General features: G+C 49.0%; 2 protein-coding genes across 3 annotated transcripts; both read left to right on the top strand.

Annotated features, from left to right (window-relative positions):
* Nucleotides 1-131: 131 nt before the first annotated feature.
* ZNF646 (zinc finger protein 646) lies at nucleotides 132-24,421 on the top strand. Of its 2 annotated transcripts, none has more exons than XM_066576957.1 (2): nucleotides 132-229; nucleotides 17,518-24,421. In XM_066576957.1, exon 2 carries the CDS (start codon nucleotides 17,683-17,685, stop codon nucleotides 23,776-23,778), a length of 6,096 nt encoding a protein of 2,031 aa, XP_066433054.1. In that variant the 5' UTR covers nucleotides 132-229; nucleotides 17,518-17,682; the 3' UTR covers nucleotides 23,779-24,421. The 2 variants fall into 2 exon arrangements, with proteins under 2 accessions (XP_066433054.1, XP_066433055.1); XM_066576958.1 differs by having other exon boundaries at nucleotides 138-283.
* On the top strand, nucleotides 6,159-7,871 carry LOC136578016 (uncharacterized). The gene has a single exon (XM_066577923.1). The coding sequence runs from the start codon at nucleotides 6,159-6,161 to the stop codon at nucleotides 7,869-7,871; it is 1,713 nt and encodes a 570-aa protein (XP_066434020.1).
* Nucleotides 24,422-25,878: the final 1,457 nt, after the last annotated feature.

Genomic DNA, 25,878 nt, shown 5'->3' with positions numbered 1-25,878 from the left:
AGTGTTTGTTGTGCAGGGAGATGATATAAATGAACTGGGACTGATTCCTCGGGCTGGGCCCTCACCCGCAGGCCCCGGGGCATCACCCAGCGGGAGAGGAGAGCGGCCTCCGGGGCCTCAGGGGGTCCAAAGGGCCCAAAGGGCCCCACGTACCGGCCGCAGCCTTCAGGCTGACACTCGTTGAGCCCTCACATCCAGGGACCGGCGCCCCAGACACACCGGACCCATGGTGAGTGCGAGGATGAAGTCATCAGTGATGTCAGAACTGTACTGTTATATAATGGTATGTCACTAAAACTAAGGTGATGTCACCTATAGCTGTACTATTATAGACAGATGTGATGTCATTATTGTATTATAGGGTATCCTTATAGACAGATATTGTGATGATGTCATTACTGCGCTATTATATGATGTCACTATACCTGTGATGTCATTAATGTATCATATAATGTCACTATTCTTATACTGTAATATACAGATGTACTATTATACAAAGATATTGTGATGATGTCACAACACCTATACTATTATATACAGAGTGATGATGTCATTAGACCTGTATTATTATATAGATGACATCATACCTATACAATGATGCCATTAGACCTGTACTGTTGTAGACAGATGTGATGTCATCACTACTATTAAATGATGCCCTACTGATTTAGTGCAGTAATTACATCACCATATTATCTGTGTATATCATATACAGATATTGTGATGTCATCACTGTATGATGATGTCACAACACTAATACTGTTATAAACAGCTGTGGTGATGTCATACCTATACCATTATATGATGTCATTAAACCTCTTCTGTTCTAGACTGATATGGTGATGTCATTAAACCTGTTCTATTATATAGATGATGTGATACCTATACAATTATGATGTCATTAGACCTGTACTATTATATAGATGACATCATTAGATCTGTAGACAGATGTGATGTCATCGCTGTACTATTATATAGATGACCTCATTAGAGCTGTAGACAGATGTGATGTCATCGCTGTACTATTATACACAGATGGTGTGATGACGGGCTCAGGACATTATGATTGCCATCCCTATTATAATCTCTTCTATCTGCGCTCTGTCTGCAGTCCTAGAATTCGCTGTGCGTCTGTTCCCGTCCGTCACGCCGTTGTGTCACATGATGCAATATGGGGGCGGTACCGGAGGCAGCAGCATGACTTGTCAATGTTGTAATATGGATGTGAGGATCCTGAAACCTGCGCCATTTTGGTGGTTGCGGTATTTTATGTGACCATCACCTTGTATGCAGTGAGGGGCGGGGCTTGTGAGTCACGGTTTTCCGTGTGTCTGCGGGGGCGGTCCTGGGGTCGCGCTTGTTATTATACTGCTCATAATAGATAATAGTAAAAACTGCGCCAAATCTGACTTGTGGTATTTTTTTGCGTTGGGCGGCTCCTCTGGGAATCGTCCTGACGGGGGGTCGGTGGTCCGGGGGGCCACGGTTATTATACTGCTCCTCCGGGAATCGTCCTGACGGGGGGGTCGGTGGTCCGGGGCGCCGCGGTTATTATACTGCTCCTCCGGGAATCGTCCTGACGGGGGGGTCGGTGGTCCGGGGCGCCGCGGTTATTATACTGCTCCTCCGGGAATCGTCCTGACGGGGGGGTCGGTGGTCCGGGGCGCCGCGGTTATTATACTGCTCCTCCGGGAATCGTCCTGACGGGGGGGTCGGTGGTCCGGGGCGCCGCGGTTATTATACTGCTCCTCCGGGAATCGTCCTGACGGGGGGGTCGGTGGTCCGGGGCGCCGCGGTTATTATACTGCTCCTCCGGGAATCGTCCTGACGGGGGGGTCGGTGGTCCGGGGCGCCGCGGTTATTATACTGCTCCTCCGGGAATCGTCCTGACGGGGGGGTCGGTGGTCCGGGGCGCCGCGGTTATTATACTGCTCCTCCGGGAATCGTCCTGACGGGGGGGTCGGTGGTCCGGGGCGCCGCGGTTATTATACTGCTCCTCCGGGAATCGTCCTGACGGGGGGGTCGGTGGTCCGGGGCGCCGCGGTTATTATACTGCTCCTCCGGGAATCGTCCTGACGGGGGGGTCGGTGGTCCGGGGCGCCGCGGTTATTATACTGCTCCTCCGGGAATCGTCCTGACGGGGGGGTCGGTGGTCCGGGGCGCCGCGGTTATTATACTGCTCCTCCGGGAATCGTCCTGACGGGGGGGTCGGTGGTCCGGGGCGCCGCGGTTATTATACTGCTCCTCCGGGAATCGTCCTGACGGGGGGGTCGGTGGTCCGGGGCGCCGCGGTTATTATACTGCTCCTCCGGGAATCGTCCTGACGGGGGGGTCGGTGGTCCGGGGCGCCGCGGTTATTATACTGCTCCTCCGGGAATCGTCCTGACGGGGGGGTCGGTGGTCCGGGGCGCCGCGGTTATTATACTGCTCCTCCGGGAATCGTCCTGACGGGGGGGTCGGTGGTCCGGGGCGCCGCGGTTATTATACTGCTCCTCCGGGAATCGTCCTGACGGGGGGGTCGGTGGTCCGGGGCGCCGCGGTTATTATACTGCTCCTCCGGGAATCGTCCTGACGGGGGGGTCGGTGGTCCGGGGCGCCGCGGTTATTATACTGCTCCTCCGGGAATCGTCCTGACGGGGGGGTCGGTGGTCCGGGGCGCCGCGGTTATTATACTGCTCCTCCGGGAATCGTCCTGACGGGGGGGTCGGTGGTCCGGGGCGCCGCGGTTATTATACTGCTCCTCCGGGAATCGTCCTGACGGGGGGGTCGGTGGTCCGGGGCGCCGCGGTTATTATACTGCTCCTCCGGGAATCGTCCTGACGGGGGGGTCGGTGGTCCGGGGCGCCGCGGTTATTATACTGCTCCTCCGGGAATCGTCCTGACGGGGGGGTCGGTGGTCCGGGGCGCCGCGGTTATTATACTGCTCCTCCGGGAATCGTCCTGACGGGGGGGTCGGTGGTCCGGGGCGCCGCGGTTATTATACTGCTCCTCCGGGAATCGTCCTGACGGGGGGGTCGGTGGTCCGGGGCGCCGCGGTTATTATACTGCTCCTCCGGGAATCGTCCTGACGGGGGGGTCGGTGGTCCGGGGCGCCGCGGTTATTATACTGCTCCTCCGGGAATCGTCCTGACGGGGGGGTCGGTGGTCCGGGGCGCCGCGGTTATTATACTGCTCCTCCGGGAATCGTCCTGACGGGGGGGTCGGTGGTCCGGGGCGCCGCGGTTATTATACTGCTCCTCCGGGAATCGTCCTGACGGGGGGGTCGGTGGTCCGGGGCGCCGCGGTTATTCTGACTGCCGGACTGGAGTCGGGAAGGGATTCTTCCCTTCAATGGAGACAATTTGTCTTCTGCCTCATTGGGGTTTCGCCGTTCTCTGGACCAACGCTGGGGGTCACGGGCTGAGATGCCGTCTTCCGGCTGACCTACTATGTTACTATGAGAGCGGCCGACAAAGCTCTGCTGGTGGTCTGTTACAATGTATCAGTCCGGGCGTTTACAACTGTAACAAACCCTCAGCTGTGACAAGCACTGGGGCCGGATCCTGGGGGAAAACGTGTTCAGAGACAGCCAGCAGAGATCTTGAGTGAGGTGAAGAATGGAAATCCGACGGATGTTAGAGGGCTGCTGAAGCGGAGGTCTTCTACGGAGTGGAGGTTGTAGGTTTTTGAGGAGGGTTGCAGTAGTCCCGTCGGGCAATGATGAAGGTGCGGAAGCGGCAGGGGTATAAGCCGGAGTTGTGCACATTCAGTTGGGGGTCCCCACCCCTCCACCCCACTGCGGTCACATTGACGCTTTTACTGTCTATTGCTCATAGCAGTACAGAAGAGAAGCCTGAAGAGGTGCATGCTGGTCCCAACCGCTGCCGGAAGAACATCCGTCTCTACATCGGGGTCCGTCCAGCTTCCAGTAAGCCCTGTGATATTTTACCGGACAGGATGGTGCAGCGTGCTGCGCCACTTTGTACTGGATCTGCGCTGGCGCTCCGAACGGGGGCTCATGTACATGCAGGCAACTCCTCACAGGTCTAGTAGAGGGCGACCGGACAAAAACTCCCGGTTCCTCCAGTGATGCTGTTTAGTGCCTATATTGGGCAGCTGGCGACAGTGTGGCTTGCCATGCAATGAGGCGACTACAGCAGAGCGTCGCCTTGGTTTTTATATCTACGACACAGAATTTACCGTTACTGGTCTGAGTCGGGCGGAGGAGTTGGGGACACGGCCGGGCTCCTACAGATGACCACTGACTCTTACCGGCTGCTCCAACAACGTCCGGAATTAGTCACTAAGGTGTTTGAGACTCCGACTAGTAACTACTTTACAGATAGGAGGAGGAGGGTGGAATCCTCTGCTGCGGCGGTCGGAGGGCCTTCATCGGAGGGTGGAATCCTCTGTGGCCGGAGGGCCTTCATCGGAGGGTATTCTCAGTTGATCTTGAAGATGCCTATTTTCTCTTCTTTGCTTATTTTGGCGGCGGACCGCGGAGTCATTAATAGCCGTCTGTGTGCGGGGAGGCGTGCCCCGTCTGGCTCGGCTCCTGTTACATATTATTATACTTCTTTTGGTGGAGGTTACTGTGATGAGGTATCAGATTTTGTAACCAGAGTTGTTAGGCCGTCAGCCATTTTGTCCCAAGTACCTTGCCTTATATTCAGCAATCCATTTGGTATCTACTAGATAATCCCTGAATAGGTGGAAAGGAGCAACAGGTTTTGCAGCTTTTTCTCCAGCCTGTCAATATGTGCATGTAGGAAAAGCCTTGTCTCACTTGCCTGGACAAGAGCTGTGCTGTGACGTAAATAACCCCCCATTCTCTCTCCCACCTGTATGTGTTGGGCGCTATTAGCATGAGGATGCTGACCCTGCAGGTGTTAATTAAGTTCAGGAAAACCCTTCTTGTATTAATTTCCTCTTCCAGACTAGACGGGGCCGAAAGAATCCATATTGGGGAGACCTTTAATAAGAACATTGGGTCGTGTGAAGGTCCCAGCCGCATAGGATTTAGATTTTCAAATCGTGTGTCCCAGACGGACAAAACGCATCCACTCGCGGTGCGCTAAGTGCTCAGGAACCCTTTCAGATTACGTAACTCCATCACTGGTTGGAATTGCGCCTGTCCGTTTGGTACTCACACGTAGCCAAAATCATAAACAGAAATATGGCGGGCATATCCTCACGATCGGAGGCTCTCTCGCCGAGATATGACCAAACATAAAAAAAAATATGATTCCTCCGAGCTCCTACAAGCCCAACCCTCCCTGCTCTGTATGACGTCAGAAGGGGCGGAGAGGAGGTGTGTACTAGGGACCCTTTAAAATGTGGGCCCCCTCGGGTCCCATTTGTCGATCCACGGAGCTATACTGCTGTATATGGACTTCCCTATGTTCTGGCTCTCCGCCGCCCAGACCCCTTTGGGCCTTGCATCCCAAGATCTGGTAACTTTCTTTTAATTTCTCCTGTTTTATTTTAAATCTGCTGAGTGTGTATTCATACTGTATTCCTTATTCTCCCATGTAACAACCTTTTTCCTTGTGTACCTTTGTACATCCTGTATATATTGCACTGCTAGACCTTTTTCTAGAATAAAACTACAATTTATCAGTTTAAGCCTTGTCCGTTTTAACAACGAACCATAATACTCCGAAGATTGTGTTAATAATTTATAGATTGGGTCCAATGCCCGTGAACATTGGTGGTGGCAGCTGTGTATGGGTATTGTAGGGCTCTGGAGTGCGTTGGAACGGATCAGGCGGTGATTTGGGCTTTCGTTCCACATGCGTGCAGGTACAAAGCTAGGGACAAATCCGCCTGTATTCCAACGACTCCCCGCTTACAATACCGCTAGAGTGATTGAGGACTGAGGTGGGATCGATAGGTATCGTCCCCCTCTCCCTCTCCTGTGTCCGGTACGTGACAAATTGGTGGCAGCGGTGGGATGTTTAAAACGTTCGTGCCAGAATTAAGCAATTAATCCTCGTACGAAAAAAGCTAGCGGGCTCTTTGCGAAGATTGCCGCAAAACTTTTACAAGGCTTGACTCAGTGCTAATATATAACTTTTTGTTTGGGAGTAAGGTTATACTGTGTGTACCCTCAGACAGCCCCCCCCCCCCCCTCTTGTTTTCTATTCTATCTTTTATTTGGCAAGCCAACACCTGCGGGTATGGCAACTAGGAGGGCCGCTCAGTTAAAGGGGCAGGCAACCGAGGTGCTCCAGGAAGACGAGGTCCAGCACCAACCTACCTTGAACCCCGAGCTCGGGATGAATGACTCTGCAGGAGAACAGCCTATGGGTCAAGGTCGAGGAGATGTAGGCAGTGCAGGCCTGCAGGTGGACTCCGACTTGGACTTGTCAATGCAGAGGGCCCTGCGACATTTGGGCACAGAGGATCCTGCCCTACGCCTTCAGCTTCTCATTGAGATGAACAAGACTGCCGCTGCAGCTGCAGAAAGTCGTGCTGCGCGTGAGCATCAGGTGCGGATGGCTGAGATCCAGGCGCAGAACTCAGCACCGCCGACACGTGAGACCGAGCGACACCCAGAGAAACACTTCCCTATCCTAGCCCCGGACGGGGACCTGGACATTTTCTTGAGTGGCTTTGAGAAGAAGTGTCGCCGGTACCAACTACCTCCTGAACAATGGGCAGAGTACTTAATCCCAAGACTTACGGGCAAGGCCCTGGAGGTATTTGTGGCTCTCCCCGAGGAGCAGGATAATGACTATAAGACAATCAAGGCTGCCCTGACCCGCAAATACAACATCACTCCCGAGGCGTACCGGCAGAAGTTCCGTGCCCTGCGACGTGAACCAACAGAGGGCTACCGCGACCTGGCAAATGGCCTGCGTACTGCCTTCCAACAATGGAATCGGGGGCTATCCATCACCACCTACGACGACCTGTCTGACCTGATACAGAGGGAACAGTTTCTCAAGGCCTGCCCAGAAGATGTGCAACAGTTTGTCAAGGACCGTGATCCCAAGGATTTGGACCAAGCAGCCGAGATTGCCGACAATTATGTTGCCAATCGGAAGCCGGACCTGCGGAAGTCTCGTGGAGCCAGCTGGAGAGGGGGTAAGCAGAACAGTCACTCTGAAAAACCCCACCCCCATGTTCCTAACTCATCGGGGGGGTCTGCCCCCTCTCCCTCCTCCAAGCCTCCGGTTGACCCCCGTAGATGTTTTTCCTGCGGTAACCTTGGCCATGTCAGTATCCACTGCCCTGACAAGAGAAGGGGGGCTGCTTCCAAAAGGGCCCCCACGACTACTCCAGCTGTGTTTTTGGCAGGCGGGCATCCTGGGAAAAGCAGCAAGCCCCTGCAATCAGTCACTGTAGGTGAGAACGTGACACTGGGTTTGCTGGACACGGGTGCTGAGGTGACCATCATCCGCCCTGAACTGGTGTCCCCCTCGGACATAATCCCCGGAAAGACTATGACTGTGATGGGAATTGGGGACACTCACCCTACCCTTCCAATGGCACGGGTGTATCTTGATTGGGGTGCGGGGAGGGGAATGAAGGAAGTTGGGGTGTCAAAGAACATCCCTGTCAATGTTTTATTGGGGACGGACCTTGGGGAAGTGACGGCTCAGTACGTGCCACGAGACCCCTCAAGCTCTAGCCTCCCTTGCAATGATACTGTGGATAATGCTGATGCCATAACACATAAACTTGTGGGGACCAGTGATGCGCCAGTCGGGTGTAGCAACGTCATTTCTGACACAGTATGCACCCCCCTCGAGCTCACTGGGATGTTACCATGCAATGTTGATATGAATGCATATATCTGTAATGCGGCGGGAATCAGTGATGTCACACTCCCTTGCGATGTCACTGAGGACCCCCCCAATACCTGTTACAATGAGTGCCAACTCTAGAGAAGTATGTGATGCCATTGTGGGTACCGTCCCTGCGAGGCCTGTGGTTCCCACCTCCGGGTGCAGTACCACAGGTAGTAGCAGGATCGAGATCCACCCTGGTACAGAGGTGTGCCAGTCAGGAAGGACAGGGGGTGTCACCCCCCAGGACCCGGCTGGCATATTTGCTGTCACCCGTAGTCAGAGCGCCCGGAACGCAGGGACTCCACTGCCTTCCGGACTCTCGGCCTCCCCGTCCAGCAGGACAGAAGACAGCCCCAAGCCGGCCCCAGAGGGGCCCACTAGGGCAACAACGGCAGCGTCACTTCTGGCTATACCAAGCCAGGAGTTCCAGGCTGCTGTGCGTGACGACTCCACCCTGGGGGCATTGAGGGACCTTGCCGAGAAACTCCCCTCCGAGTCGGACACAGAGAGGGTCTTTTGGGACCAAGGGAGATTGTACAGGGAGACCCTCCCGCGCAACTCCCAGCAGGAGTGGCTGAGAGAAAAGCAACTTATCGTGCCCTACCAGTTTAGGGCAGAGTTGCTGCGTATTGCCCACGAAATACCACTGGCTGGACACCTAGGGGTTGGTAAGACGAAAGCACGGCTAGCCCACCTTTACTACTGGCCAAAGATGGGTACTGACGTAGCCAACTACTGTCGGTCATGTGAGACGTGTCAGAGGGTAGGGAAGTCGGGGCCTAGCCCCAAGGCACCCTTAATCCCTCTGCCAGTCATCGACGAGCCTTTCCAGAGGGTCGCTGTGGATCTGATTGGGCCCCTAGCCCTTCCCAGCAGCTCTGGGAAACGCTTCATCCTGACTGTGGTTGACTACGCCACCCGATACCCTGAGGCCATGGCCTTGTCCTCCATACGGGCCGAGAAGGTGGCCGACGCCTTAATAGCAATATTTTCACGTGTAGGATTTCCCCGGGAGATGCTTACAGATCAGGGGCCCCAGTTCATGTCTAGCCTCATGCGGTGCCTCTGTACGAGGATGCAGGTGCAACATCTAGTAGCCAGCCCTTACCACCCTCAGACTAATGGTCTGTGTGAGCGGTTCAATGGCACCTTGAAACAGATGTTGAAGATGTTGGTAGAATCACACGGACGCGACTGGGAACGTTACCTCCCACACCTGCTATTCGCCTACAGAGAGGTACCTCAGGCCTCAACGGGTTTCTCACCCTTTGAGCTCCTGTATGGGAGGCGGGTACGGGGACCCCTGAATCTAGTAAGAGAAGCCTGGGAAGGAGAAGTGCCCACCTCTAGTGTGTCCATTGTCGACTATGTCGTGCGGCTGCGAGACAAGATGCAGGCATTGACGCAGCTCGTGCATGAGAATATGGAGCAGGCCCAAGCAAATCAGAAGCAATGGTATGATCGGAACGCCAGAGAAAGAGAATACCAGGTGGGTCAGAAGGTGTGGGTCCTAGTCCCACTGACCCAAAACAAGCTTCAGGCTGCTTGGGAAGGCCCATACATCGTGCACCAGCGGCTCAACCCTGTGAACTACGTGGTCACAATCGACCACGCCCGCAGGAAGCAGAGAGTCTTTCACGTCAACATGATGAAAGCCCATCATGAACGGGAGGCCTGCGTCCTACCAGTATGCAGTGTACCTGAAGATGGCGAACCAGACATCTTGATAGATCTGCTGGCCACGGCCCAGGCCGGTGGATCCATTGAAGATGCAACATTCAATCCACAGCTGTCGCGGGACCAGCAGTCCCAGCTGCGGAAGGCCCTGTCCCCTTTCCTACCCACCTTCACAGGGAAACCAGGGAGGACCCAGTTGGCAGTCCACCATGTGGACACTGGGAACCACTCCCCTGTGCGGCAGTCCGCCTACCGGGTATCCCTAGAAGTGCAGGCGGATATGAAGCGGGAGATTGATGAGATGCTACATCTGGGCGTCATTCAGAAGTCCAAGAGCGCATGGGCCTCCCCTGTAGTCCTGGTGCCCAAAAAGGACCGGACTACACGGTTTTGTGTGGACTACAGGAGGTTGAATGCGATCACGGTGTCCGATGCTTATCCGATGCCTCGCATCGATGAGCTGTTGGACAAACTGGCGAGTGCCCAGTACCTCACCATCATGGATTTGAGCCGTGGCTATTGGCAAATACCCATGACCCGGGAGGCACAAGAGAGGTCGGCTTTTATCACGCCATTCGGACTCTACGAGTCCCTGGTAATGCCCTTTGGCATGAAAAATGCTCCGGCTACCTTCCAGCGCTTGGTGGATCAGCTGCTTGAAGGACATGGGGAGTATGCCGTTGCCTACTTAGACGACATTGCCGTCTACAGCCCTACTTGGGAGGAACACCTGTTGCACCTGTCGCAGGTGCTCAGGCAGATCCAGGCAGCGGGTCTCACCATCAAGCCTGGAAAGTGCCAGATCGGCATGCAAGAGGTGCAGTACCTAGGGCACCGTGTAGGCGGGGGAAGCCTGAAGCCAGAGCCTGGGAAGGTAGACACCATCCGAGCTTGGCCCAGCCCCAAAACCAAGAAGCAGGTAATGTCCTTCTTGGGTACCGCCGGGTACTACCGCAAGTTTGTACCCAACTACAGTGCCCTGGCCAAGCCCCTCACTGACCTGACGAAGAAAAATCTACCTCAGGCGGTGAACTGGACCTCAGAATGCGAGCAATCGTTTGCAGCCCTAAAGACTGCTCTGTCCAGCTCTCCGGTCCTGCAGGCCCCAGACTTCACCCGGAGGTTTGTGGTGCAAACTGATGCCAGTGCTTATGGCCTTGGTGCTGTCCTCAGCCAAGTCAATGCTCAGGGAGAAGAACACCCTGTGCTTTACCTCAGCCGTAAGCTCCTGCCTAGAGAGGTGGCGTACGCCACGGTCGAGAAGGAATGCTTAGCCATCGTCTGGGCCCTCCAGAAGTTACAACCATATCTGTACGGGCGTAACTTCACGGTAATCACGGATCACAATCCGCTCAGCTGGTTGAACCGTGTGGCCGGAGAAAATGGCAAGCTCCTCCGCTGGAGCCTGGCGCTGCAGTCCTATGATTTCACTATCCAGCACAAAAAGGGAAGTGAGCATGGCAACGCGGACGGACTATCCCGTCGAGATGAGGTGACCGAGACGGGCTCTGGAAGTGATCTGTAAAGATCAACTACCGTGGCCCATCTAAAAAGGGGAGGTGTGATGAGGTATCAGATTTTGTAACCAGAGTTGTTAGGCCGTCAGCCATTTTGTCCCAAGTACCTTGCCTTATATTCAGCAATCCATTTGGTATCTACTAGATAATCCCTGAATAGGTGGAAAGGAGCGACAGGTTTAGCAGCTTTTTCTCCAGCCTGTCAATATGTGCATGTAGGAAAAGCCTTGTCTCACCTGCCTGAACAAGAGCCGTGCTGTGATGTAAATAACCCCCCATTCTCTCTCTCCCACCCGTGTGTGTGGTGGGTGGTATTAGCAGGAGGATGGTGACCCTGCAGGTGTTAATTAAGTTTAGGAAAATCCTCCTTGTATTAATTTCCTCTTCCAGACTAGACGGGGCCGAAAGAATCCATATTGGGGAGACCTTTAATAAGAACATTGGGTCGTGTGAAGGTCCCAGCCGCATAGGATTTAGATTTTCAAATCGTGTGTCCCAGACGGACAAAACGCATCCACTCGCGGTGCGCTAAGTGCTCAGGAACCCTTTCAGATTACGTAACTCCATCACTGGTTGGAATTGCGCCTGTCCGTTTGGTACTCACACGTAGCCAAAATCATAAACAGAAATATGGCGGGCATATCCTCACGATCGGAGGCTCTCTCGCCGAGATATGACCAAACATAAAAAAAAATATGATTCCTCCGAGCTCCTACAAGCCCAACCCTCCCTGCTCTGTATGACGTCAGAAGGGGCGGAGAGGAGGTGTGTACTAGGGACCCTTTAAAATGTGGGCCCCCTCGGGTCCCATTTGTCGATCCACGGAGCTATACTGCTGTATATGGACTTCCCTATGTTCTGGCTCTCCGCCGCCCAGACCCCTTTGGGCCTTGCATCCCAAGATCTGGTAACTTTCTTTTAATTTCTCCTGTTTTATTTTAAATCTGCTGAGTGTGTATTCATACTGTATTCCTTATTCTCCCATGTAACAACCTTTTTCCTTGTGTACCTTTGTACATCCTGTATATATTGCACTGCTAGACCTTTTTCTAGAATAAAACTACAATTTATCAGTTTAAGCCTTGTCCGTTTTAACAACGAACCATAATACTCCGAAGATTGTGTTAATAATTTATAGATTGGGTCCAATGCCCGTGAACATTGGTGGTGGCAGCTGTGTATGGGTATTGTAGGGCTCTGGAGTGCGTTGGAACGGATCAGGCGGTGATTTGGGCTTTCGTTCCACATGCGTGCAGGTACAAAGCTAGGGACAAATCCGCCTGTATTCCAACGACTCCCCGCTTACAATACCGCTAGAGTGATTGAGGACTGAGGTGGGATCGATAGGTATCGTCCCCCTCTCCCTCTCCTGTGTCCGGTACGTGACAGTTACGGTCGATCTTGTCTGTCTGCATCCAGCGCCGCAGGGCAGGAGAACTCCAGGAACACGCAGCGTGCTGAGTGATCTCCTCTGATGACAAATCCCTCCATCACACCGTTCTTAAACCTTCCGACTATTGTAAATAGTTCCGTTTTGGCGCGGCGCTAGGCTTGCGTAGTTACGTGGTTCGTAGATTACAAACATAGATGCGACTCCTCAGTTCCTCCAGCAGAGACAAGAACAAGACCAGTCTGCCAGTTGGGGGAATTTATCGATGTCATGTAGTGGCATGGCAGAGATCATGAGATAACTTTGAAAGGAGGGGTGGGGGTCAACTTGCTAGTTGGCAAGTGTTTACAGTCACAAGTGCAGGCGCGGCATGGTAACGGGCAGGAAATCCAATGTCATCTCAGCCACTCGGTCGTAACGTGGACGGGCACCCTTCAGTTGGAGAGAGCGGTAAGGGACCTCTCACACGGGGCGGTATTACGCCAAGCCAGCAACTGCAGAGTTCCACATGAATATCTGCAGGCAGCCTGATTTACCGCGGCTTGCGGTGCGGCCTATCCCGTCCCGTGTGAATGGACCCTAAATTTGGTCACCGTAATGAAATTGGTGACTACCTGGCTCCTGGGGCTTCGCTCACCCTGAGTTCTACAGATGGTCATAGAGGTGTAATTGAAGCTGGGGGGGGGGGGGGGCAGTGTGCAATCTGTAACGGGGCCCTCCCCACCAACTATAATGCTTCATCTATAGTACTGTGTGCCTCGTCTGGGGAGATGAATCATTATGGCCCCCTAGATATTTACAGCTTACGTTCCCTTGGATGAAAAGTGACCGCGCTCATGAATGGTCTGCATTACTGCTGGCATGACACGGGTCTCATGGTAGCACCCACATTTTTCTTCTCTGGACAATCATTCTTCCAAATGTCCCAAAAAGTCTGAAGGGGCTTCATCAGATAAATGGCTTTCCCCCAGTCCTCTGCGGTCCGATCCCCGTTCTTCCTGCAGAATGTCAGTCTGTCCTTGATGTTCTTCTTGGAGATAAGTGACTTCTTTGCTGCCCTTCTTGACACCCAGCCGGCCTCCAGCAGCCTTTACCCCACTGTGTGTACATGGACCAACACCTACCTGCTGCCGCTCCTACCGATCCCGTAGCCGAATCCTTACTAGGAGACTCTTCAGGAGTTTGACTTTCTTGGGCTCCCTGAAAGCTTCTTCACGGCAATCGAACATCTCTCTCTTCTTGAGGATCTGATAAATGGTTGCTTGAGGAGCAATCTTACAAGCAGCAATGTCCTTACCTGTAAAGCCTATGATGCCAAGTGATAATGACTGCATGAGTTTCCTTGGAGGTAACCATGGTTAACAGAAGAAGACAGCGGTTTCAAGCATCAACCCCTTTTAAAGCAATTCAATAGCCCCGTTATGCTGATATCAGCTGCCTTGTCCTTGTTAACACTTTCTCCTAAGCTTACAAGAAGATCACTGAAGAGATATTGGCTGTCATTTTCTGGCTAACATTCACTGGAAATGGGGTTTGTGAGTTCATTTTCATGACCAGGAATGACTGATCACTTCATAAGAATCTGCAGACGGCCACTAGAAGAACTAAAGCGGAAAACTTCGTGAAAACCAAAATTTGTGTTAGTCTTAAAGGGGTTGTCCCGAGGCAAAACATCAAAATTTTACATTAGCCCATTCCTCCTGCCACCCCCCGGCATAAAATAGCATTTTAAAGCGGTTTTTAAACCGCTTGCTACTCACCGATGTGATGAAAGATGAACTTATAAAATTCTTCTCCCAAGATGGCCGCCGGTCCTTTCCCAGGGATGCACTGCGGTTTTCTCCCATGGTGCACCGCGGGTCTTCTCCCATGGTGTACCATTGGCTCTGTGCGGTCCTTTGCCGATTCCAGCCTCCTGATTGGCTGGAATCGGCACACTGATGGGGCTGAGCTACGCGTTGACGCGTAGAAGGGGCGGAGCCAGAACGCAGCTCGTGCCTGGACTGACCAGAAGAGAGAAGACCCTTCTGCGCAAGTGCGTCTAAAAAAGCAAGAAGACAGCGAAATTAGACGGCACCATGGAGACGGGGACGCCAGCATCGGAGGAGGTAAGTGAATAACTTCTGTATGGCTCATATTTAATGCACGATGTATATTACAAAGTGCATTAATATGGCCATACAGAAGTGTATAGACCCACTTGCTTTCGTGAGACAACCCCTTTAACTTTTTTGCTATGACTAGTTCCAGGCGTCGGATCGCCGCTCCATTGACCAGAAAATAGTCAGAACATCTTTTGGACGCTTTCAAGAATTTTTGTAAAGCCGTGCAGACACATCTCCCCGGGTCCGTCACAGTATTTCAGTGATTTTATTTGGAGAAAGTCAGGAAAAAAGAAATCCAAAAAATTCACATAAAGTTCAAATGTTCTCCTAAATATCCATAGAAACTGCTTTTCTGACATTAGGGGAAAAAATAGTACACCCCTTACATAGCGTCCAGTCCGATGTGGCTGATTCACAAAGCGATAATATTCTGCTCATCACTCACATGACCGCTACAGCCAATCCCTGACCTCAGCGGTTACATGCCACTCACGCACATATGACCATTTTGGTGGTCATGTGAGTGATGTACGTGACATCACTTCCTGTATTTGTGGGGATCGGGCTGGCAGTGGTGAAAAAAGGCGATAATGGCTATCTTTAATTTACACCATTCCCCTGGGGCAAGGTTTCCCCACCCTCTCTCTAAACTTCATTAAATCACCATTGACGGCTATATCTATTGTAATGATCTTGTCGGTACCTCCACCGTTACTCCAACACGACTACTAAATTGGGAGCAACCCTGTCAGCGCAGCAATTGTACTGAATGGAAGAGGGTCTGCATTACATGGAAATTCAAAAAACAACAAAGGGAATCCCCATTTCTTTCTTCTCCCCCAAAGGTCCTGTGCAAGGCAGTAGCAGTGTGCTGTGTTTTTTTTTTTTTTCTCCTCCCTGGAGTGTTCCTTTAAGACGTTAGACTAAGGGTCCTCTTACACAAGATGACCTACTGGGCACAGAAACTTGACAGGTCATCCCAGCGCTGATCGTTCTTGTGCCTTTACACAGGAACGATCATCATTGCTAGTAAATGGAGGTGGAGTGGGCCGGGGAGCCTTCCGCCCGCCGCCTCTGTTCACAGTAAACAGTCATTCATTGATCAATGACTACAAACGAACCAATTCGTCGTTTGGTGTCTAGGCATGCATACTCTTAAACTAAACCTCTCTAAAACTGACCTCCTTGTCTTTCCACCTTCTAACCGACCTCCCCTCAACATCTCCATTCCAGTGTCTGGCACCATCATAACCCCCCGACGGCATGCCCGATGCCTTGGGGTCACACTGGACTCTGACCTCTCCTTTACCCCCCATATCCAATCTCTGGCCCAAACATGCCACATGCACCTCAGAAATATTGCTAAAATACGTCCGTTCCTAACCACGGACACGCTAAAGACGCTCGTGGTTGCGCTCATCCACTCCCGGCTTGACTACTGCAACTCGCTACTCATTGGCCTCCCCCGCACTAGACTCGCTCCGCTCCAATCCATACTAAATGCAGCAGCTAGACTCATTTTTCTATCCAGTCGTTATTCAGACGTCTCTGCATTATGCCAGTCGCTGCATTGGCTGCCCATCCACTGCAGAACTAAATTTAAACTCCTCTACCTCACTCACAAAGCTCTGCATGGCGCTGCGCCACCATACATCGCCTCCCTACTGTCAGTACACCACCCAGCCCGCTCACTCCGATCGGCTAACACCCTCAGACTAAACACCCCTGTAATACGAACCTCTCATGCTCGCCTACAGGACTTCACTAGAGCAGCACCCATCCTCTGGAATGCTCTACCCCAAGGCATCCGGACAATTCCCGATGCACGAAATTTCAGACGTGCCTTAAAAACGCACCTCTTCAGGGAAGCATACCAAATCTCCTGACCTAGTCCCTCGCCCCTCCCTATGGTGCTCCACCCTGTTTGCCTTCTGATAAATGATCTGTACATAATATTTCCTATTGCCTGTGTTCCCCACCCCCCCTGCACCTCCTGTACCACCCCCAACCCATTTGTGTCTAACCCAATGTACCTTATATTGTAATTGTTGTATTGTTTTGCATTTATCCATACCTGAAAGCGCTGCGGAATAAGTTGGCGCTATACAAATAAAGATTATTATTATTATCTTACACTGAATACGTACGGCTTTTTGATCACTTTTTATTGCGGTTTTTCTGGGAGACAGGCTGACTGAAAGTGCATTTCTGGCGTTCTTGATTTATTTATTTTTTTGGACGACATTCACCGTGGGGGGTAAATAATGTGCCACTTTAATAGATCGGACTTTTACGGACACAACGATACCAAATATGTATCTTTATTTTATTAGACTTTTCAATTATAGATATGGAAAAAGGAGGGTGATTTAAACTTTTATAACTTTTTTTTTTTTTTTTTTTTTTAACAATTAAAAAAACTTTATTGCTCTTTTTTTTACTTTACTTTTAAGTTCCCCTGGGGGACTACAACATGCAATGCTTTGATTGCTCCTGCATTATGACGTAATGCTATAGCATTACGTTATACTGCATTATGACAGGCAGCTTATCAAGCCACCCCACGCGGCAAAATTGACAGCGGCATTAAAGGGTTAATGGCCGCGAACGGCCGATCGTGGCCATTGCCCGCGGGTGTTAGCTGTAGTAAACAGCTGACGCCCGCGCTGTATGCAGAGAGGTCGCCCCGTGACCTCTATTCACCGACGCTCCAGGACATAAATGTACGTCCTGGAGCGGGAAGGGTTTAACAGCTCCGATGAGCTGTGCGATGTATGGAGGGAGATCACCCCATGATTTCCCTCCCTACACACCCCGAATGTGCAGGGCGTAAGCTTACATCGTGTGTCGTTCAGGGGTTAAAGCCATGTCCAAACCTAAGTCTTGTTACTTGTAGCAAAACCATTCCAATCTGGCAATCGGAATAATCCCTGGATCAACAACCCCTTTGAAAAGAATACTCTTGTCTCTAGAAATTGTTTTTTTACCTTTCCATTATGAGCATTAGAATAAAAATAAGAGCACTGACTAACTTTTTTTTTGTTTATTTGCAGGATGAAGATTTAGGGAAGTGTCAAGGACCAGCCAATGATTGGGCATGCAAGATATGCATCAACTTTGAGACAACACCACAACTCTAAGTGATCTCTCAAAAATGTAGCTATAGCCCTGCCAGTTGGAGGAGATTCCATGTTTAGGAAGACCTCCTACATTCCAGAATGAACATGGATGATGGGACTGACCAAGCCGATGGCTCTACAAACCAGAATCTGAACTCTGACCAGTGCCCCATGTCTCTCTCTGGTTTGACAGAATTAGAGAGTCACCAGGAAAGCCCAAAGGAAGATAGACCATATAAATGTAATCAGTGTGACAAGAGTTATCGACATGCTGGAAGTCTAGTCAACCATAAGAAGACTCATCAAATTGGTCTTTACACCTGTCTGATCTGTCAGAAAGAGTACTCTAACCCTATGGGCTTGAAAAGTCACTTGCGTACCCATTCAGAGGAGAAACGTTTTAAGTGTGAACAGTGCGGAGAAGCTTTTCGGATGTCGCAGCAACTGTACAATCATCGGAAGTCTTTACATGGGTATTCTACGCCCAATGGGGAAAAAATTACAAGAAGCCCCAAGTTTGAAGTGCAAGCCCCAGTATTAGTCGAAAGTAGTAATTTAATGAGTAACTTGGAGAACTATATTGCAGAATCCATGTTGCCTGTGGACTTCCCTCATCTCGTCTCCAAGTGTTACCCAGATGAAAAAGCAGGAGAGGAGGACCTCCCAATAGAGGATGTTGAAGGGCATGAAGTATTTACGGATGAGAAAGATCAGCCAAATGACAGTAACATCGAGGAATATCGGTACAAGTGTAACCAGTGTGGGAAAGCTTATAAACATGCAGGAAGTCTAGCCAATCACAAGCAGAGCCACGTGATTGGTCTATATCAGTGTGCAGTTTGCTTTAAGGAGTTCTCGAACCTTATGGCAATGAAAAACCATTGTCGTCTCCATTCAGATGCTAGAGCACGGCGAAGTTGTAAATCGCCTAGATTCTCTGGAAAGAGTACTGGAGTCTATATAGATGGGGCTGATCCTCCACAGATTGAAGTATTACTATCAGCTGAGAAGGCAAATAATCCACCTAGTTTACCTGATTTATCCGAGAACATAAAATCTGAAGAAGAAGAAGAAGCCATCCTCATACCTCAAACCCACTACAAAGATGAGCCTGTGTCTTCATTAAGTCCTCTTGCAAAGCCTAACACTGATGATATGACTGATACACCGGTCTGTTCAGACTCCATAACTGAGAGAACAAATGATGATGAAAACAAGGAAAAGCCAAATGACTTTCTCGTTGAACAACTGGAATACGATGATGCACATGAAGAAGATCCGAAGTCTGGAGATAGACCTTTTAAGTGTCAGGAGTGTGAAAAGACTTACAGGCACGCAGGGAGCCTCATCAATCACAAAAAAACTCACCAGACTGGAGTGTACAGCTGTTCATTGTGTTCCAAACAGATGTTCAATATGGCTGCCTTAAAAAACCATCTTCGGGCTCACTTTAAGTCTAGAGCAGGAAGGAGGCTAGGAGATGCCTACTTTCCTTCTGTCAGCCTATCTGATGAGCTCTATCAAAACCAAGAAGACTCTTATCAGTGTGGACTCTGTGATGACATTTCTACTAATGAGAGTGACTTTTTACAACATCAGTTACTTCACCAAAAGCAAGAAATCAATGAAATGTCTCACGAGAAACTAGCAGAAGATATTCCTAAAGCTGGCATTTGGCAAGAAACTCCTCAAGTTTCACAAGGTAGCAGCGATGACTCTGCTTACTCAAGCGGTCCCGGCTTTACTGATGTCATCAAGATACAAAAGGACAAAGTAGCGCTTCAACAATGGAGTCAAGATTATTCCTTAGCAACTCCGCATGAAGTGAAGATTGAAAACCAAGATGCCAATGTTCAAAATGCGGACGCTAGTTTTGAGGAGCCTCAACCTGATCTGATCGCTTCGAAAGAAGCTGAATCTTCCGAATTGGAAGAGCACCACCAATCGATAGATGATCGTCCTCATAAGTGTGAAATTTGTGGCAGAACGTATCGGCACAAAAGCAGCTTAATAAACCATAAGCTAACGCACAAGACTGGAGTGTATCAGTGCTCTCTCTGTCCAAAGCAATACCCTAATTTAATGGCCCTACGAAATCATGTCCGTTTTCACAGTAGGTCATATGCAGGAAGAAGAGGCATATCATCTAGACTAGGACGACAGTTTTTTCGGGCTAAACCTAGATTTTTGCAAAATAGAAACAACCAGTCTCTGGCTGACTATGTAAAGTTAAATGATGAAGTACCCAATGCAGCAACCACCAGTAACAAGGCTATTGAAGAACCTTTGAATGAGTCCCAAAGTCATTGCCCATGTGGAAAGTCGTTCGATGGTGCAGAGCATTTTCAACTACATCAAAAGAACTGTCCAAGTGCAATAACTGTGTCTTCGGCAGAAACTCCCACAAATGTTAAAAGTGAAATTTCTATATCGACAAGTGCAGAAAAAGATCTTTCTGATGTACAGCATCCTCTAGAATCTCAAGAGAAGATTACAGAAACCTACAAGAGTAGAGTGTATGAATGTAACCTTTGCAGTAAGTCATATAGACATTCAGGAAGCCTAATCAACCACAAAAGAACGCACCAAACTGGTGACTACATGTGTCCTTATTGCTCCAAGCATGTACATAACATGGCTGCCTTAAAAAATCATATTCGAATTCACCACAAAGTTAAAAAGGCCCAACAGGGCGAATTGCGTATCGACCATGCGCTTCTTTATTCAGAGTTTTCTTATCCACCTGATCGTAAAGGCCTATACCATTGTGTCAGCTGTGAAAAGATGTTCCATACTGAAAATGATTTGCTGGCACACCAAATGTTGCATATGCCCCTTGAGGGAAACCAATGGGAGCATCAAGACCTCAAATCCAGCTCACCTGAGGTTAACAAGGATGCAACTTTTACAGGTACCAAGGACGCTGACTGGGAACATTCCAATAACCTAAATTTCCAAGATGAACATGATTGCATTGACTCAGCAGAAGACAAACCATCTGAATACACATGTGTAGAATGTGGAGAAGTATACGACCATATAGACGATTTAAATGACCATAAACGTAGTCATCAGGCTGGTATATACCAATGCTCCTTTTGCCCCAAAGAATACCCTAACCTCCTTGCGCTGAGAAGTCATTTTGAGACTCACACTAAGCCTCAAACTCTCAGGAATACAAGCTTAGATGGATCTGATAGGAATGGATTTGTAGACAACCATCTCCCGGCAGATAACCATTATGACTGTGGTCACTGTGGTTTGATTTTTTCGAACGAAGTTGACTTCCACCAACACCAGGTTGCGCATGAGAAACAGGTCATGGACGAATCCCTTACAGGACTCCGTGGTGAAGAACAAGAACCAGAATATTCCTTCTCAATGCATTCCTCAGAAAGGGAACTATTAAGCAGAATAAAAAGTGAGATAGAAGAAACTGACCATAGCGAAGCCAATGATGGGGGGTCCCTGCTTTCCCACATTTGTGGATTTTGTGGGAAAACTTATGATGATCTCGAGAGCTTGCAAGCTCACAGCCTTTGTCACAGTAATGAAGAAGAATCCTCTACAAATGAAAACATCCATACTAAAACAGATCAAGATAGCCATTGCCAACAATATAGTCCATCAGTAAAGGAAGAGGAAAGCTCTGGCTCAACTGCTAAAAATGAGGAGAGTCCACAGAGTCGGCCTTATACGTGTGAACAGTGCGGAAAGACTTATCGTCATGGGGGAAGTTTAGTGAATCATAAAAAGACTCACTTAGTTGGAAATTTCCAATGTGTATCTTGCTCTAGACATTACCCTAACCTGGCAGCTTATAGAACCCACCTGAGGCACCACCCGAAGTGTAAGCAGCCGGCAGCTTCGAGCAATCAACATGAGTTGCCAACCAATGACCTTATATGCCCCAGTGGGGATGCAAGACTGTTGACTTTTTCACCACCTTCCAGTGTACCTATGGCCAAAAATCCTGCTAGACAACCCATTTCCATTGAAAAATATGTAAATTCTGCAATTGAAGATGGTTCCATGCATGATCATCCCAGTGGCCTGGGTTGCAGTAACACACTTCTAAATAATTCAAGGAGAAAGTTTTCTAGACGGATCAGTAGCATAAATAAAGTCCATAACAGCAAACAGATGTCTTTGCAGAGTATTTCAATGAGTGGAGCTCACAATGTGTCCGATGTACAAGATAGTAAGGTTCCAGTTTGTGAGTTCTGTGGTAAGATGTTTGGGGTAAAAGATCAAGCACTACATCTTTCGGGTAATTGTAGCCATCACTCGGCTAAACTTGACTGCACTCTAGTTGAACGTAATGAAGAAAGTCAAGATCTTCCAATCTTGCCCAATTCGTTTTCGTCACAAAAGGAGGACGAGCCTGGATTTCATTGGCGTCCCTTCCGTTGTGAAGTGTGCGGCAGGAGCTATAGGCATGCAGGGAGTCTTATTAACCATAAACAGACTCATAAGACTGGAATTTTCCGCTGTTCCATCTGCCAGAAACGTTTCTTCAATCTAATGGCAATGAAGAACCATAACCGTATCCATTTTGAGTTAAAGAGACACAATTGTTTAGATTGTGGTAAAGCTTTTCGCCTCCAGAAACAACTAGATACTCACCAAAGAATACACCGGCTAAGGGCCTCGTCCAAAAAGCTAGGAAGACGCAAACGCAGAAGCAGATACAGAAGATTTGTTCAAGGGCACCTTCATAAGTCGCTAATGCAAGTATCAAGTGAAAGCTCTGCCGTAGATAAAGTTCATGACTCTGGTGTGAAAAGCTCCAATTCTTGCACAAAAAGGGAAATGGATCCAGACTCTCGTCCGTACCAGTGCGAGGAATGTGGAAGATCTTACAGACATGCTGGAAGCCTATTTAACCATAAGAAAAGCCACAAAACGGGTCAGTATCATTGTTCAATCTGTGACAAAACCTACTCCAATCTAATGGCACTAAAGAACCATCAGCGCACCCACTATGAAGCAAAAAGACATCCTTGTTCTCAGTGTGGGAAAACGTTCAAGTGGAAGAGACAACTTTTCAAGCACCAACTTGTTCATGATCAAGAGCGACCCCAATCTGTCTCTCCGTTACTCTCAGGAACAGAAGAAGCAAAGACCCTAGATGAGCACCAGGAGAAAAACACTGTGGGCCATGACTCATCCAGCTTTAATAACGAGGAGGTCTCCAATCAGGAAGAGATTAGTCCTGGAAATAAAGACTCTGTTTCCCCGTTAAAACCAGTATGTATCTCTTGTGGAATAACATTTACTGACCATGATGAGTTGGACAGCCATGCCTGTAAAGAAAATCACATTGATTCATCAGCCCCCGAGGAGAGTGGGGCAAGAGAATCTACACCATCGGAAAACAAAGATGAACCACCCCATCAAAGTGATGTATGCAACCGTAACCATCCTGGCAATTTACGCACCCAGAAGAGCACACAAGAAAGAGCAAATTACAAGTGTTCTTTGTGTCACAAACAGTTCCTCAACCCCATTGCAATGAAGGCCCATCTGCAGACTCACACGGCTGAAAAACACTTTCAGTGTGTGGATTGCAGACAAGCGTTTCCAAATTCGCAGGAGCTGTTCAATCACAACACAATCCATAATGTAGATAAGCCCTGCTGCTGCCCAATCTGTAATCATGGGTTTAGCTGTGAACTCGCCCTTAGACATCACCAATGGACTCATAAACCATTGTCTTCCTCACTAGTTACACCAACAAAGACTCCAACCCTTGAGCAAAAGATGTCCCAATCGGGTGAGAAGTTACAAAATCACAAAGATCAAGTGAACCAAGGTGATCGGAAATACAAGTGCAAACAATGCGGCCGTTCTTACATCCACGCGGGTAGCCTATTTAACCACCAAAAAACCCATAGCGTCGGAGTCTACAAGTGCCCCAGCTGCCTCAAGGAATACTCTAACTTGCTCGCCTTTAAGAATCACCTCCGAATCCATAGATACAACTGCAAGGAGTGTGGGAAAGCCTTCCGGAACTCTGGTGACCTGGAGGCACATTCGAAGATCCACGAAGGAGGATCTTTCACTTGTTCGCTGTGTAATAAAGATTTTCTTTGCCGTTCCAGTTTTAAACGACATCAACGGGTCCACACCAACCAGGACGGCGATATCTTTGACACTCAGGCAGTATCCAATTTTATGGTTGAAGTAACCTGACTGTCACGATCATCACCACAGTTGCCACATTTTAACATGAAGTCTACACAACAATTATGGCGAAGACTGATGGATTCAGTTTTTCTAAGTTATTTTAATAAGCTCAACAATGTGCCATTAACCCTACCCAGGCTGTCCAAATGTAAATAATGTAATAATGGGTGAGCCTCTAGAACTGATGTGGTACAAGTTCCTCTTCTGTTACATTGCCTTTTTTTAAATTATGTTTCTCACACATAGGACAACAAGGGGTAACCATCCCCTTTACAGATGCACTTCTATCAAAATATAATGGTGCTTTAACGAAACACGTGACACCAGGGTGTCTATTACACCAATGGGACGTTGCAGCTAGTCCCTCCGTCTAGCTAGATTATCGGTTTACTTCCTCCGCACCGTTCCAGGGGAGGAATAGGAACTGTTTCTTTGGGACTGAAGTATGTTCTAAGCAATTTTGGGTGGGCTACATGATGGGGGCTTGAAACGGGTTTACACATCTGCCAAGCTGTTCTCTTCCCTCGGTGTCCAGCTCTGTCTAGCAGATGGGACTTCTTAATTTATATTGTACAGGGTTCCTGGAACCTGCACGCTGACCATGTCAGATGGGGAATATGCAGATAAAATCAGTTGGAAATGCTCTTTTTCTTTTGACTTTTTTTTTTGTCCCTGATGAGAAATACAGAATGTCATAGATGTGGTGGTCTGCCTAAGGGTTTAAAGTCCTACAGAAGAGTATAAACTCATTGTGCCGTATTGCAAACTTTTGAGGAATTACAGCAAGGAGATTTAGAGAATTGATGTATTAACCACTGCGTAAAATGTACTAATCCACTATGACTCGCTAACAAACAAAAACGTAGAAGGGCTAGGTACACCCCACATAAAGGTCTTCATGCCTCCAAATAAAAGTAACTCCAATATAGCTATTTTACCCCCATAAAGAAAAACAAAGCCATACTCTACTTCAAACAATATACACTACCGTTCAAAAGTTTGGGGTCACCCAAACAATTTTGTGTTTTCCATGAAAAGTCACACTTAGTCACCACCATGCGTTGTGAAATGAATAGACAATAGAGCCAAGACATTGACAAGGTTAGAAATAATGATTTGTATTTGAAATAACATTGTTTTTACATCAAACTTTGCTTTCGTCAAAGAATCCTCCTTTTGCAGCAATTACAGCATTGCACACCTTTGACATTCTAGCTGTTAATTTGTTGAGGTAAGCTTGTGAAATTGCACCCCACGCTTCTAGAAGCATCTCCCACAAGTTGGATTGGTTGGATGGGCACTTCTGGCGTACCATACGGTCAAGCTGCTCCCACAACAGCTCAATGGGGTTCAGATCTGGTGACTGCGCTGGCCACTCCATTACCGATAGAATACCAGCTGCCTGCTTCTGCTGTAAATAGTTCTTGCACAATTTGGAGGTGTGTTTAGGGTCATTGTCCTGTTGTAGGATGAAATTGGTTCCAATCAAGCGCTGTCCACTGGGTATGGCATGGCGTTGCAAAATGGAGTGATAGCCTTCCTTATTCAGAATCCCTTTTACCCTGTACAAATCTCCCACCTTACCAGCACCAAAGCAACCCCAGACCATCACATTACCTCCAGCATGCTTAACAGATGGCGTCAGGCATTCTTCCAGCATCTTTTCATTTGTTCTGTGTCTCACAAACGTTCTTCTTTGTGATCCAAACACCTCAAACTTGGATTCATCCGTCCACAACACTTTTTTCCAGTCTTCCTCTGTCCAATGTCTGTGTTCTTTTGCCCATCTTAATCTTTTTCTTTTATTGGCCAGTCTCAGATATGGCTTTTTCTTTGCCACTCTGCCCTGAAGCCCAAAATCCCGCAACCGCCTCTTCACTGTAGATGTTGACACTGGTGTTTTGTGGGTACTATTTAATGAAGATGCCAGTTGGGTACCTGTGAGGCGTCTGTTTCTCAAACTAGAGACTCTAATGTGCTTATCTTCTTGCTTAGTTGTGCAACACGGCCTCCCACTTCTTTTTCTACTCTGGTTAGAGCCTGTTTGTGCTGTCCTCTGAAGGGAGTAGTACACACCGTTGTAGGAAATCTTCAATTTCTTAGCAA

This window comes from Eleutherodactylus coqui, chromosome 8 (assembly GCF_035609145.1).
Source record: "Eleutherodactylus coqui strain aEleCoq1 chromosome 8, aEleCoq1.hap1, whole genome shotgun sequence".
In the NCBI taxonomy this organism is placed as follows: domain Eukaryota; kingdom Metazoa; phylum Chordata; class Amphibia; order Anura; family Eleutherodactylidae; genus Eleutherodactylus; species Eleutherodactylus coqui.
This window is presented reverse-complemented; position numbering and strand designations above follow the sequence as displayed.